This window comes from Ixodes scapularis, unplaced genomic scaffold (genome assembly GCF_016920785.2).
Source record: "Ixodes scapularis isolate PalLabHiFi unplaced genomic scaffold, ASM1692078v2 PGA_scaffold6__148_contigs__length_123643588, whole genome shotgun sequence".
NCBI classification, from domain to species: domain Eukaryota; kingdom Metazoa; phylum Arthropoda; class Arachnida; order Ixodida; family Ixodidae; genus Ixodes; species Ixodes scapularis.
The window spans coordinates 100312413-100325543 of record NW_024609881.1 but is presented as its reverse complement, the minus strand read 5'-3'; the positions used below and the strand labels follow the sequence as shown (position 1 = coordinate 100325543).

At 47.2% G+C, this 13131-nt stretch overlaps 1 protein-coding gene across 1 annotated transcript in view; it reads left to right on the top strand.

Annotated features, from left to right (window-relative positions):
• Positions 1 to 13131, top strand: part of LOC121838299 (Golgi-associated plant pathogenesis-related protein 1-like) — a 34756-nt gene that overhangs the window by 3322 nt on the left and 18303 nt on the right. Inside the window, exons 3-4 of the mRNA XM_042294466.1 lie at positions 5062 to 5157; positions 11015 to 11144. Of these exons, the coding sequence (XP_042150400.1) occupies positions 5062 to 5157; positions 11015 to 11144 (226 nt within the window). The remainder of the gene's footprint in view (positions 1 to 5061; positions 5158 to 11014; positions 11145 to 13131) is intronic.

The window sequence follows — 13131 nt, the reverse complement described above, 5'->3', positions numbered from 1 at the left end:
AGTACCCTTCCCTCTTCCTCCTCAAGAGCTGCACCCTAATTGGGCGTTACAGGGAGTTGTAAACGGCTTTCACTTTTAGAGCGCAGCTCTTAGGGGCCCGTTTCCGGCTTAAGCGGCGTCGGCGTCGCCGTCGGCGTCGGCGTAACCGCGAGGTCACGTGACCCCCCCCTCGAGGTCACGTGACCCACCCAGGTCACGTGACACCCCTAGGTCACGTGACCCCCGAGGTCACGTGACCCCCTTAGGTGACGACCCCAGAAGTCACGTGACCCCCAGAAGTCACGTGACCCCCTGAAGTCACGTGACCCCCTTAGGTCATGTGATCTCCTTAGGTCACGTGACCCCCTGAGGTCACCTGACCCCTTGAGGTCACGTAACCCCCAGAAGTCACGTGACCCCCTAAGGTCATGCGACCCTTCAGGTCACGTGACCCCCGAGGTAACGTGACCCCCAAAGGTAACGTGAACCCCTGAGGTCACGTGACCCCATGAGGTCACGTGACCTCAGGGGGTCACGTGATCCCCAGAAGTCACCTGACTTCAGGGGGTCACGTGACCTCAAGGGGTCAGGTGACCTAAGGGGTCACGTGACCTAAGGAGATCACGTGACCTAAGGGGGTCACGTGACCTCAAGGGGGTCACGTGACTTCAGGGGGTCACGTGACTTCTGGAGGTCACGTGACCTCAAGGAGTCACCTGTCCCTCAGTACGCTTCCATCTTCCTCCTCAAGAGCTGCGCTCTAACCGGCATTACAGGGAATTGTAAACGGCTTTCATTTTTAGAGCGCAGCTCTTAGGGGCCCGTTCCCGGCTTGAGCGGCGTCGGCGTAACCAAGGTCACCCAAAGGTCACGTGACCCGCCAAGGTCATCCCAAGGTCACCCTAAGGTCACGTGACCCCCCCCCGAGGTCACGTGACCCCTCCTTCAAGGTCACGTGAACCCCCTCCCCGAAGTCACGTGACACCCCCGAGGTCACGTGACCCCCCCAAGGTCACGTGACCCCCCACCGAGGTCACGTGACCTCCCCGATGACGTCATCGTCACTGATGACGTCACCGGCATCCGCATCGTCATCATCATCATCACTGGTGACGTCACCAGTGACGTCACTGATGACGTCACCGGCATCCTCATTGTCATCATCACTGATGACGTCCCCGGCATCCGCATCGTCATCGCCATCATCGCTGATGACGTCATCAGTGACGTCACTGATGACGTCACCGGCATCCTCATTGTCATCGTCATCATCACGGATGATGATGACGATGAGGATGCCGGTGACGTCATCATCACTGATGACGTCCCCGGCATCCGCATCGTCATCGCCATCATCACTGATGTCATCAGTGACGTCACTGATGACGTCACCGGCATCCTCATCGTCATCATCATCATCAATGATGACGTCCCCGGCATCCGCATCGTCATCGCCATCATCACTGATGACGTCATCAGTGACGTCACCGGCATCCGCATCGTCATCGTCATCATCACGGATGACGTCATCAGTGACGTCACTGATGACGTCATCGGAACCCGCATCGTCATCGTCACTGATGACGTCAGCGGTGACGTCACTGATGGCATCATCGGCATCGTCACGTGACCCCCCAAGGTCACGTAACCCCCCAGGTCACGTGACCCCCAGGTCACTTGACCCCCCCCCCCCCCAGTACCCTTCCCTCCTTCTCCTCAAGAGCTGCGCTCTAATTCGGTGTTACAGGGGGTTCGTAAACGGCTTTCACTTTTAGAGCGCAGCTCTTAGGGGCCCGTTCCCGGCTTGAGCGGCGTCGGTGTCGCCGTCGCCGTCGGCGTCGCCGTCGCCGTCGGCGTTACCAAGGTCATCCCAAGGTCACGTGACCCCCAAGGTCACGTGACCCCTCCAGGTCACGTGACCCCTGCCAAGGTCATCTCAAGGTCACGTGGGGTCATCTTGGGATCACGTGACCCCTAGGTCACGTGACCCCTCAAGGTCACGTGACCCCTAACAAAGTCAGTTCAAGGTCACGTGACCCCACGTGACACTTTAAAGGTCACGTGACCCCCAAGTCACGTGACCCCTCTGAGGTCACGTGACCCCGAGGTCACGTGGTCTCCTCCCCAAGGTCACGGACCCCTCTGAGGTCACGTGACCCCCGAGGTCACGTGGTCTTCTCCCCAAGGTCACGTGACCCCTCCCAAGGTCATCTCAAGGTCACGTGACCCCAAGGTGACCCCCACGTGACCCCCCAAGGTCACGTGACCCCTCCAGGTCACGTGACCCCCTGAGGTCACGTGGGGGTCACCTTGGGGGTCCCGTGACCTTGAGGTGGCCCCCATGTGACACCCAAGGTCACGTGACCCCGAGGTCACGCCTCCCCGAGGTCACGTGACCCCCCTCCCCGAAGTCACGTGACACCCCCCCCCCCCGAGGTCACGTGACCCCCCCCCCGGAGCATAATAAAGAATGAGGGGAGGAGGAGGAGGAGGGGTCTACCCTCCCCTCAGTACCCTTCCCTCCTCCTCCTCAAGAGCTGCGCTCCAATTCGGCGTTACAGGGATTTGTAAACGGCTTTAACTTTTTTTTTTTAGAGCGCAGCTCTTACGGGCCCGTTCCCGGCTTGAGCGGCGTCGCCGTCGGCGTAACCTCCCCGATGACATCGTCACTGATGACGTCACCGGCGTCCGCATCGTCATCATCACTGATGACGTCATCAGTGACGTCACTCATTACCTCACCGGCATCCGCATCGTCATCATCGCTGATGATGTCATCAGTGACGTCACTGATGACATCACCGACATCCGCATCGTCATCGTCATCATCACCGATGACGTCATCAGTGACGTCACTGGTTACCTCACCGGCATCCGCATCGTCATTGTCATAATCGCTGATGATGTCATCAGTGACGTCACTGATGACGTCACCGGCATACGCATTGTCATCGTCATCATCAGTGATGACGTCATCAATGATGTTACTGATGACGTCACCGGCATCCGCATCGTCATCATCATCATCATCACTGATGACGTCATCAGTGACGTCACTGATTACCTCACCGGCATCCGCATCGTCATCGTCATCATCGCTGATGATGTCATCAGTGACGTCACTGATGACGTCACCGGCATCCGCATCGCCATCGTCGTCATTACTGATGACGTCATCAGCGACGTCACTGATTACCTCACCGGCATCCGCATCGTCATGTCATCATCGCTGATGACGTCATCAGTGACGCCACTGACTACCTCACCAGCATCCGCATCGTCATCGTCATCATCACTGATGGCGTCATCAGTGACGTCACTGATTACCTCACCGGCATCCGCATCGTCATCATCACCGATGACGTCATCAGTGACGTCACTGATTACCTCACCGGCATCCGCATCGTCATCGTCATCATCACTGATGACGTCATCAGTGACCTCACTGATGACGTCACCGGCATCCGCATCGTCATCGTCATCATCACTGATGACGTCATCAGTGACCTCACTGATGACGTCACCGGCATCCGCATCGTCATCGTCATCATCACTGATGACGTCATCAGTGACATCACTGATTACCTCACCGGCATCCGCATCGTCATCGTCCATCGCTGATGACGTCATCAGTGACGTCACTGATTACCTCACCGGCATCCGCATCGTCATGGTCATCATCGCGATTGACGTCATCAGTGACGTCACTGATGACGTCACCGGCATCCGCATCGTCATCGTCATCGTCGTTGATGACGTCATCGGAGTCCGCATCGTCATCGTCACTGATGATGTCATCAGTGACGTCACTGATGACAGCATCGGCATCGTCACGTGACCCCCAAGGTCACGTGACCCCCCCAGGTCACTTCACCCACACCCCCAGTACCCTTCCCTCCTCCTCCTCCTCAAGAGCTGCGCTCTAATTCGGTGTTACAGGGAGTTGTAAACGGCTTTCACTTTTTTCTTGAAAACATTCTATTGCATCACAATGCCGCACAAGTTTTATATTTTTGGTATTTTTTATCACATAAGCAATTTACAAATGCACTAAAATTACCCATTAAGGATAAAAACCCATGACTGATAGCTGCGAAGTTCTTCAGTACTTATTTAGCTCTAGCGCACTTTACTCCGTCAATTCGAATATAACAACTGACTAACCGGAAAATATTTAAAAAATGCGGGAAAGAAAGAATCAAAACAGGGGTGCTCGAAGTTCACGCACGACCGGACAAAGTTACCACATGGTTCTGCTCGTGTCCAAAATAACAAACACAGCCAAAGTTACCTTTGCGCGAACGCTCCACGTCATTCCCCCGTCCGCCTGTTCGTGTCGCCTGTCCGTGTCGTATTTGAGTCTTTTTTCGCCCTGTTTTGTTCGCGCCTTTTAACGTGTTAACCAGTCGACAGGCTATGCTTGCAACTCTCCATGTCGATTTTCAAGAATTTATGAGTACGTATGCATAGCTTCGTCATGCACTCAGTGTATATCCGAGCGCGTGCCCCCTTTACCCGAGACAAAGACGGCATTGTGAATCCACCACAACAAGAATTAGGCGAGGCTGTAAAGCTATAACACACCTGTAGAGGAAGAAAACCACAAAAAAGGATTATATGCCCCAAAGAACACGATTGCGAACGGAGGGAGCGGAAAGGCGAACGAGACACAGGGCTTTTACGACTCGGAAGAGGCGTGCAAAAACTGGTGAACCGTCGATATGCTTGGGAAGGACGCCAGGATAGCAAACGACACATGTAAGCAGACGGCGAGCAAGTGTTCTAAAATGCGTCTTCGGCGCATTGTAAAATAACAAGGAGTACGGCAATCAATGCACGACAGAGAGAACGCACCGAGATCGCTCGGTGACGAGGCAGCCAAGCCCACGCCGTCATTGGTTGTGGTAGGGAATAAACGAAAGCACGTGGGCAAGTTTGGGGGAAAAACAAACGCACGAGGTAAGCAAAAAGCAGACGATCGTGCAAACACTTTAGCAAAAAAAAAAAAAAAACTTGCATAGCGTAAGGAAAGTTGCGAGGCATGAAAGTAATGTGCAAAATTAATATGTTACATTTTTTCAGAAAGATGAATATCAAATTTTCAACAAGTTGTGCATTGAAGAACACAATAAATACAGAAAGAGACATCATGTTCCACCTTTGAAGAGCGACTCAACGGTAAAGTGTACACGTTATTTACAGTACCGGGCTATAGATCTGTGTTAATGTTTGTTTTTCTTTACATTTTTAAATTTGTTTGAATGAAATAATGCAGATAACCGAGCTAACGAAACCACTTAAGGAAAAGCTTAGATTTTGGCCAGTTGATTCATTCAGATTAACTTACACTCCAGTTAAATGTAATTTTTACTTGCGCTGTGCCCCCCTGCCATATTGTATTTCCACTGCGTTACGGCTGAAACATTGCATGTTAGCAGTCACGCAACGGTAGCGACATGGCTCATCTACGATGCAGAGAAATTGGCCTTTCTACTCTTGAAGTGTAGGGGCTTATCATAAAAAATATTTCGTAAAGGGTAATTGTTCTCTTTTATGAAAAACAACGCTATTAGCCGGGCGTAAATCACTAGTGTTACCAATAAAAATGTGAGTAACGCAATATTATAATTCAACTAAATATTCCTTCTAGTCCCAGATTTTCTTTCAATGCATGTTTCTCTGGCGGCTACTAGGAACCATACCAAGTGTTCAACATTTATCTATGTAAGCGAGCGAAATATATAGTCATCCGGTTCGGTTTAAAGATACATTTTTTCCTGTTTTTGGTTAGAGTTAGTATTTGGTTAGACGACCTGAGTACAAGTACGTACAACTTCGGCAGCTTGTATACTGCTCGATGAAAATACAACTTAAAAATCAATCATACATGCCTAACATAACCTAGACCCTGCGGATGGTTGAGACGAAACGTGTAGGTCCAAACGCGCAAAATGTCTAGGTCCGTCAGTCCCTAACCGCTAAACGATCCTGGAAAAAACAAACGAAAAAACGGTGATCGGTTCCAGGGGTCGCACCCCGGTCATCGGGAGCCGAGTGCGCTGCTGATTGAGCTACGGGCTCTGTACGCCCGAACGGGAGGAGCAGAAAGAGATGGCTTGAGAAAGCGCTATGAGCGGAGAGAGTTTTGAAAAGGCAAGAAAGAGAGGAGCAGAAACTGGTCGTGTAGAAAGAGCGCGCGGAACGAGGGGGGGGCGGGGGGGGGGGGGGGGGGGGGAAGGACAGAAAAGCCCGCTTTCCTTCTTTTGGTGACCCATAAAATTCGGCATGAGCATTTCGTATCCTTCTGGTGCTGATGGAAGGCGATCGCAGCCTCAAGAAAAGACAGTGGTTTCACGTAATCATTAAAAAAAAATCACTGCCCTAGGCGCCACCTGTACTAAGAGCACGACCAACCCTAGAAAGATTAAGGATCATCCTGCTCTAGGCACCGCCCACCCTATAGCCACCGCGTTTAAACGCGATTGACAGAATCGCAAAGATGCCGCATATTTTTTCAAATATTCTTCATAGAAATAATTCTGAATATTTTGAATTTGCAGCGGTAATAGCCACATAAGGGTTATTCCCCGGGAACAAATAATGCAACTAAAGAGTAAAATAGGGCCCACATAAATATTTGAAGTTTAGATAATCAAAACCAACATTGTGGCTATACTTTGTCTCATCCTACGATTGACCAAAGGCCAAAACCAGGGGCCGCCAGGTCCAATCAAGTTCCACGCTGAACTATGACATGCTTAACATTGATTAGGGGCGGTTAAATCACGCTCAGAATCCAAAAGCGCTGCGTCATTTCTATAGTTTCGACACCGAAAAGAGTTTATGTCGTGGCTTTCTTTGCAATGTACAATCGTTGAGTCACTCAGTGCTATTCGATTAGAACCACTGTCCGCACATCCCCATCAGTGATCCGAGACGCGACCATCAATTCTTGTATTGACGCAAAATACCTCAGAATGTTTTAGTGACTTGTGATTGGATCTGGCAGTCCGCAGCTGTAGTCTTTACTCCATTGTAGGGTGAGACGAAGTGTAGTAAGCCCCCCGAAAGGCGACTTTTCGCCCATACAAGAGAGGACCATTACTTGTGTGAAGATTGCGACGTAGCTCCGCCCCCGGCTCATCGGCGGTGGCGGTGGTTGGGAATGCAACATTTACACCGTATAACTTCTTGGTTTGTTAAAGCGTGGCTGGTAGTTGCCCGTTGAACAAAATAAAAGAACGCGTCCTTTGAAATATCTTAGAAACTCAAAAACGAAAATAACCCAGAATATTTTTTATTGGATTGAAAAAAAAAAAACGTTTATCGATCCGCCAATATTTATTGAACACAAGCCGCTTTCCAAAAAATATAGCCTGTAAAAAACAAAATATATATATATATATATTTTTGCAGATCACAACGCGAAGCACGAAGGCTACATAACTATGACAGCATGTGGCCAAATATATGGATCCCAAATGTAGTTTAAATATTAAGACCTATTTTCATTTTAATGTTCTTGAATCATTTTGAGTGTTTTCAGGGGAATTAGTTTTGAATGCGCTCTGTGTCAAAGTTAACCATGTTAAATCAGTTTGAGACGTCCTCCTCTCTATTTTCTGTCTCGTCTACGTTTTGATGTTTCTTTTCTACCCAGTCTCAGGTTAATTCAACATGGTTAATATTCATCAGCTCACCTGCACCATTACCATAATTTTAAATTAGAGTTCATTTCGTGTGCAAGTCACAGTGGAAAGGCGCCAATGCAGCTTCTTTTCTGCTTGTTGTTTTCCGAATAGTCAGGGGAATATGTAAGTTGGTATAGATGGTATTTGTAGATGTTCAGAAAAGCAAAACAAGCAACTTACTTTGTGGATTCTAAAGCTTTTTAAAACTTCTAAGTACCGCTTACTAAAGCTCTCCTAGGTAGTACTGAGGTTACTATAACCTTAAGACATTAAACTTAGGGGTAGAAATATTACTAAATCATATTACTGGCTTTATCTGTTTAAGCATTTACCTAATGAAGTAAATTGCTGAGCTATAGCCCAGACTTACTTGATTAGGTATTAATGTCACGACTATAGTCGTCACATTATAACCAGCAAATAAAACAGCGCAAAAGGTGCAAGGACAAGGATGCAGTTTATAGACTCTCGTTTTTGTATAATTTGCGCAATATTATTTTTGCATTTGCGGACAATATAAAAAAAAAAAAACGGACGAATGCGTTACTCAGAAAGTTTGCGGCGCTATCCATCAGATTAAAGCGCAATCAATATTGTGCGTAAACACGAAATGCGCACGGCCGCGAAACTGAAGTTATCAGTCAGAGGGCAGGATGATTCCGTGTGTCCTTGCAAAGTCCACCCAAGATATGTGTTCAGAAGCATCATTGATAGATCTTCGATTCAGATGAATTCTTCCTTGACAATCTTTCATAGCTGATAGACGTCAATTAGTAAGCTGATATAGCACGCATTGTGTGTCTTTAGTTAAAGTATGCGTTATCGGTTTTTTTTTTTGTTATTGAAGGTGTTGCACAAACCCGTGGTCTATCGGCAGATACTCGATGTCCTTGCATATCTGTGGCACCTCTACCACTTCTGCCACGCACTCTGTAAGGTGCAATTGGCTCTTGAGTCTTATATGAAACAACCTCCTTTCTTGCTCCGGCCGCTGGGCTGACCCGAAGAAGTCGATGTAGAGTGTGACCTCCGCGAGTACTCTCATTTTGCAGCGACTAGAAACGTTTCCACGAAGGAGTAAATGCATGTTGGCTTCCGCTATCCCTTATTCATTTTGCATAGGACTAGATTTCCTTGTCGGGAGCCATGACATGAATGCCTGTACATGGATCTGTCTTTTTTTATTACTTTCCTTTCCGCTGAAAAGCATGCAGCGCCTTGGTATCACGTCGGCATCATTCTTTAGTTTTCCTTTGTTGGAGTGACACATAGGTCCCTCGTGTCTTCCGCTGTATATACCGCACAAAATACGGCGTCTGCATTATCGTGGTTTTTGAGCTCGCATAATGAACTTGTAACAACGCCTGTCTTCTCATAGTTTCTTTATTTCTTTTAATAATTCGGCGGTGACCCACACCTCTGTTTTATGTGTACGCGAGCCGCAGAAAAAGCAATATGTTTCAGATATGCTTACTCCACTTTGGAGCACTACTACTGCTGGGTCTGCGACTCATTCTGCAATGGGTTCGGGAGACCGACATCGGTTTTCGGTGAATTGGTTCGAACCATAATTTTTTCTTTCATTATACCTCAATATTTAAAAACTCCAAACATTTCGCCACGTGTGCGCTCCCTGATTTCGCTGTAGAAGACGTACTTTGGCCGCCGAAGCTCATTTTACCATAGTAATCCGTAGCGATGTTCGCCAGAAACTTCAGCAGCATCTCGTGCATCATGGAGGAGTAAAAAACATAGTCACTTCCTAGACATTTGTACAGTGCCCAGTGTGTTTCGATAGTTGAAGGTGTCGCTAATGAACCTGGCCTTCGGTAGACACCTTGGCTTTGCTAGGTGGTCCTGTACTATTTGGAGTCGCGAAATAGTTCCTTTAAGAATTCTACTGTGTCGGAGAAGCAGGAGTTTTTAATTTGAATACCGGCGATAGCCTTAGAAGCCTTTCCGGTGAGAAGTGTTCATAGGTACTGGAACTTGTACCCGTTTCCTACAGGCACTTTGTTCGTGGACGGTGTTGGTAAATATGTCCTAGAACAAATACCACTGTCCGCTGCGCCCGTCAAACGTCAGCACCTCTTGCTTAGGTATCTAAATTTATCTGACACTTACTAGACACCGTAGCCAGTGTTTTCCATTTATTTATGAACGCGAGTGGATATATATATTACTCCGGTTTACTTTAAAATGATGTTTCGTTTTTGTTCCTGTTTTCGATTAGGGCTCGGGTTCGGTTAGACAACTTGATTACAAGTACGTATCACTTCGGCAGCTTGCATACTGGTCTATAAAGCTGAAATAAAAAAAAATAATTATGCATGCCTCACATAACCTAGACCCTGCAGATGACTGAGGGGAAATGTGTAGTTTGGAAAGCGCGGAACGTGTAGGTCCGTCTGTCCGTAACCCCTAAACGATGTTGAAAAATAAACGGTAATCGGTGCCAGTAATCAAACTGCGGTCACTGGCGTAGAAGCCGAGTGCGCTGCTGACTGAGCTACGCGCCCAGCCCGCCCGAACGGGAGGAGCAGAAGCAGGTGGTCTGAGAAATGGCAAGTAGGGGAGAGGGTTTTGAAAGGGCAAGAAAGAGAGAAGGAGAAACAGGTTGTGTAGAAAAAGCGCGCGGAAAGAGAGTAAAAAAGGCAAGAAATGCCCCCCCCCCCCCCCCCCCCCCCCGCTTTTGGTGACCCATAAAATTCTGCGCAAAGACTTTGTATCGTGTGGTGCTGAGGGGAGACGTGCGCAGCTTCACGAAAGAAATGGTTTGACGGAATTATTTTTATACAAATTCCTGCTTTAGGCGCCACATGTACTAAGAGCACCGCTAACACTAAAAAGACTAAGGATCATCCTGCCCTAGGCACCACCCACCCTATAGCCACCGCATTTAAGCGCGTTGGCAGAATGGCCAAAATGCAAGCAATTTTTTTCTCCAAATATTACTAGAACTTTTAGTCGACGACTGCGTTCGGTGACTGATCACCTGACTATATCACGCACCGCGCACACTGTCACTATCCCACTATCTCTATGCGACGAGCAATAAACAGTTTTCCTCACTCTGACTGGAGGTAGTCAGTGGGTAGAAGCAATGGTAGCTAGCATTGTATGTACAAAGTATCCTTCCGATCAACGCTCGGCGACGTTACGTCACTAAAACACGTTAGGCAAGAAGGTAGAAGAGCTTACTGGGTGTATATTCTTAGGACGCCATTTTAATACATTCGTAGGTGTCAAACTATAGGTAGATATGCGTGAGAGTAATAATAGAAACATTACAGTGATCATGTCATCACCAACAACGTCTGTCTTATTTATCTCTGCTGGTTTAGCTGTACCTGAAGGCTCGAGCCTGGGCAAACCGTCTTGCAAGAACAGGTGACGTTCGACATGAAACGCTCAGAGGCATAGGAGAAAATATATATTGGATGACCTTAGCCCAGCAGCCATATTCTCAGTATGGTAAGTTTCATTGAAGCACTGACAATAATAAACTTTTAAACTGTAGCTACGTGACTTCGCTACCCGTTAATCAGCCAGAACTAAAGTATGGCAATGCTAGCTGGATACGACTTTATAAAGGTAGAATTGGGGTTTTTTAGATTTTATTTATTATAAGCCCGCGTATATTTTAGGGTCAGGCTATATTATCAGTATATTTCTGAACTCACGAACTGCCTAGTTTTCAGCCTAACACCTTATTTACATTCCGGGTATCTAATCTGAGAGAGGCACAAATAATTCTGCCACAAGATTTGTTTCCATGAGATATTTAGAAGCCGCAATACTCTATCCCCTTTCTCTTGGTATAAACCATACACAAAAAGTATACTAATTGTGCACTTAATGCACTAACTGAAAACAAATAAGTATCTAACAAATGTACTGATAGTAGGGTAGGAACACACTTTTTGAGCAGCTGTAATACGACAAAAATACGCATTTAGCTGTGTGATGTATATTAAAAGCACACTTGTAGTAAACCTATAGCAGGGGAAGAAATATACTTTATGTGTACTTCGCGTGGGCTATATGTATACCTTTTTCGTGTAGCGTAATCTACACGGTGAGACCAAGCGGGAACGGAACATCGCCGCCTGCTCCGGAAGATCACGATCACGCAGAAGGCGGTGATGATTCGCTTCCTCAGTGACGCCTGGTCCCAGGTGAACTCAAAAGTAAATTAGGCCTTACTGGAACTCTAAAGTCACTGGATCGTGGGCAAGTAGCGCCATTGGCTTCCCTGCCTTCTAGACGGAAACAAGCAGATACTAACAAACAGACTATACCAAACCTTGCAAGGTGATTCGACGATCGGTATCAGTTGCCACGGCAATCGCCATTGCGGTTCAATTAAATCTTCGAAGCTTCGAAAGGGTCACTCTGAACCAGTCGCACCAAAATCGTTATGGAGCATCATCATAGTACTGAAAGCGTTCCTTGCAAATATAAGCGTCTTTGGCGCTAAGCATGCATTCCACCTATTAATCATGCTTATTTCCACATATCTCTTACAATGGTATTTTTTTTACTTGCTCATTTAAAGACAGGAAAACTATTTCTCAATGCCACCAGCCTAGCACCGACAGGGCAGGTGGTGGTGGTGTGAAGATGTTCGGTTATTTCACTGTTGTGCAGATAACAAGATGGTGATTACGGGCTTTTTGGCGCAAAAGCTTCGAAAATCCATTCTGCGCGACACTATGTTAAATGTTCATCTATTGTCTAGGGTATGCGATGTGACATTAAAAATTTGGTACTACAACTGGTGTAAAAGGCCAGTGTCTGAAATAAAACGGAACGCACGTTCAAATAAGATCAGGGGGCCCTATCCCAGAAAACGAGCAGGATGGAATGGTATGTGGTACCTAAATGTTCGGAAAAAAATATTCCGTCGATTGTCGTCCAGTGCGGGACAAACCCATAAAAATTCAAAATGATTACAGTGTCTCCCCAAAGTAGGCAGCGGCGTGGGTCTTCTCTACAAAGGAGACATCTATGAGTCAGATGGAAATGACGTATGCGGAGCGGGCATAGTAATACCTCATAGAATCGGTTAATTGAAGAAGAACTCTCTAACAATCAAATAATAGGCCTATTAAAGTGAAGTTTATTATCACAATTTTTGTCCCATTCCGCCTGCTATATATAGGAAATTACTGCCTTTACGATATGGCTTATGTCCTGGTAAGGTAACGAGGTTGGTAACTGCAGCAGATTTCTAGAGGAGAAAGCAAGCCTATCGGATTCATTACACGCTATACTCATGTAGCTTGTACGCAGCGAAACATTGTGTGGTATCCATGATGCAGTGCCCAGTTAACCTTTAACTGCACAAGCTGCACAAGCGTATTCCTGATGTCTTTGAGAGAGCAGATTGCAGTCACCATACTCTGCGGGTCTAGTAAAAAAATTAACCTCGCTAATCTCTTCAATATGTTGTGTTCAA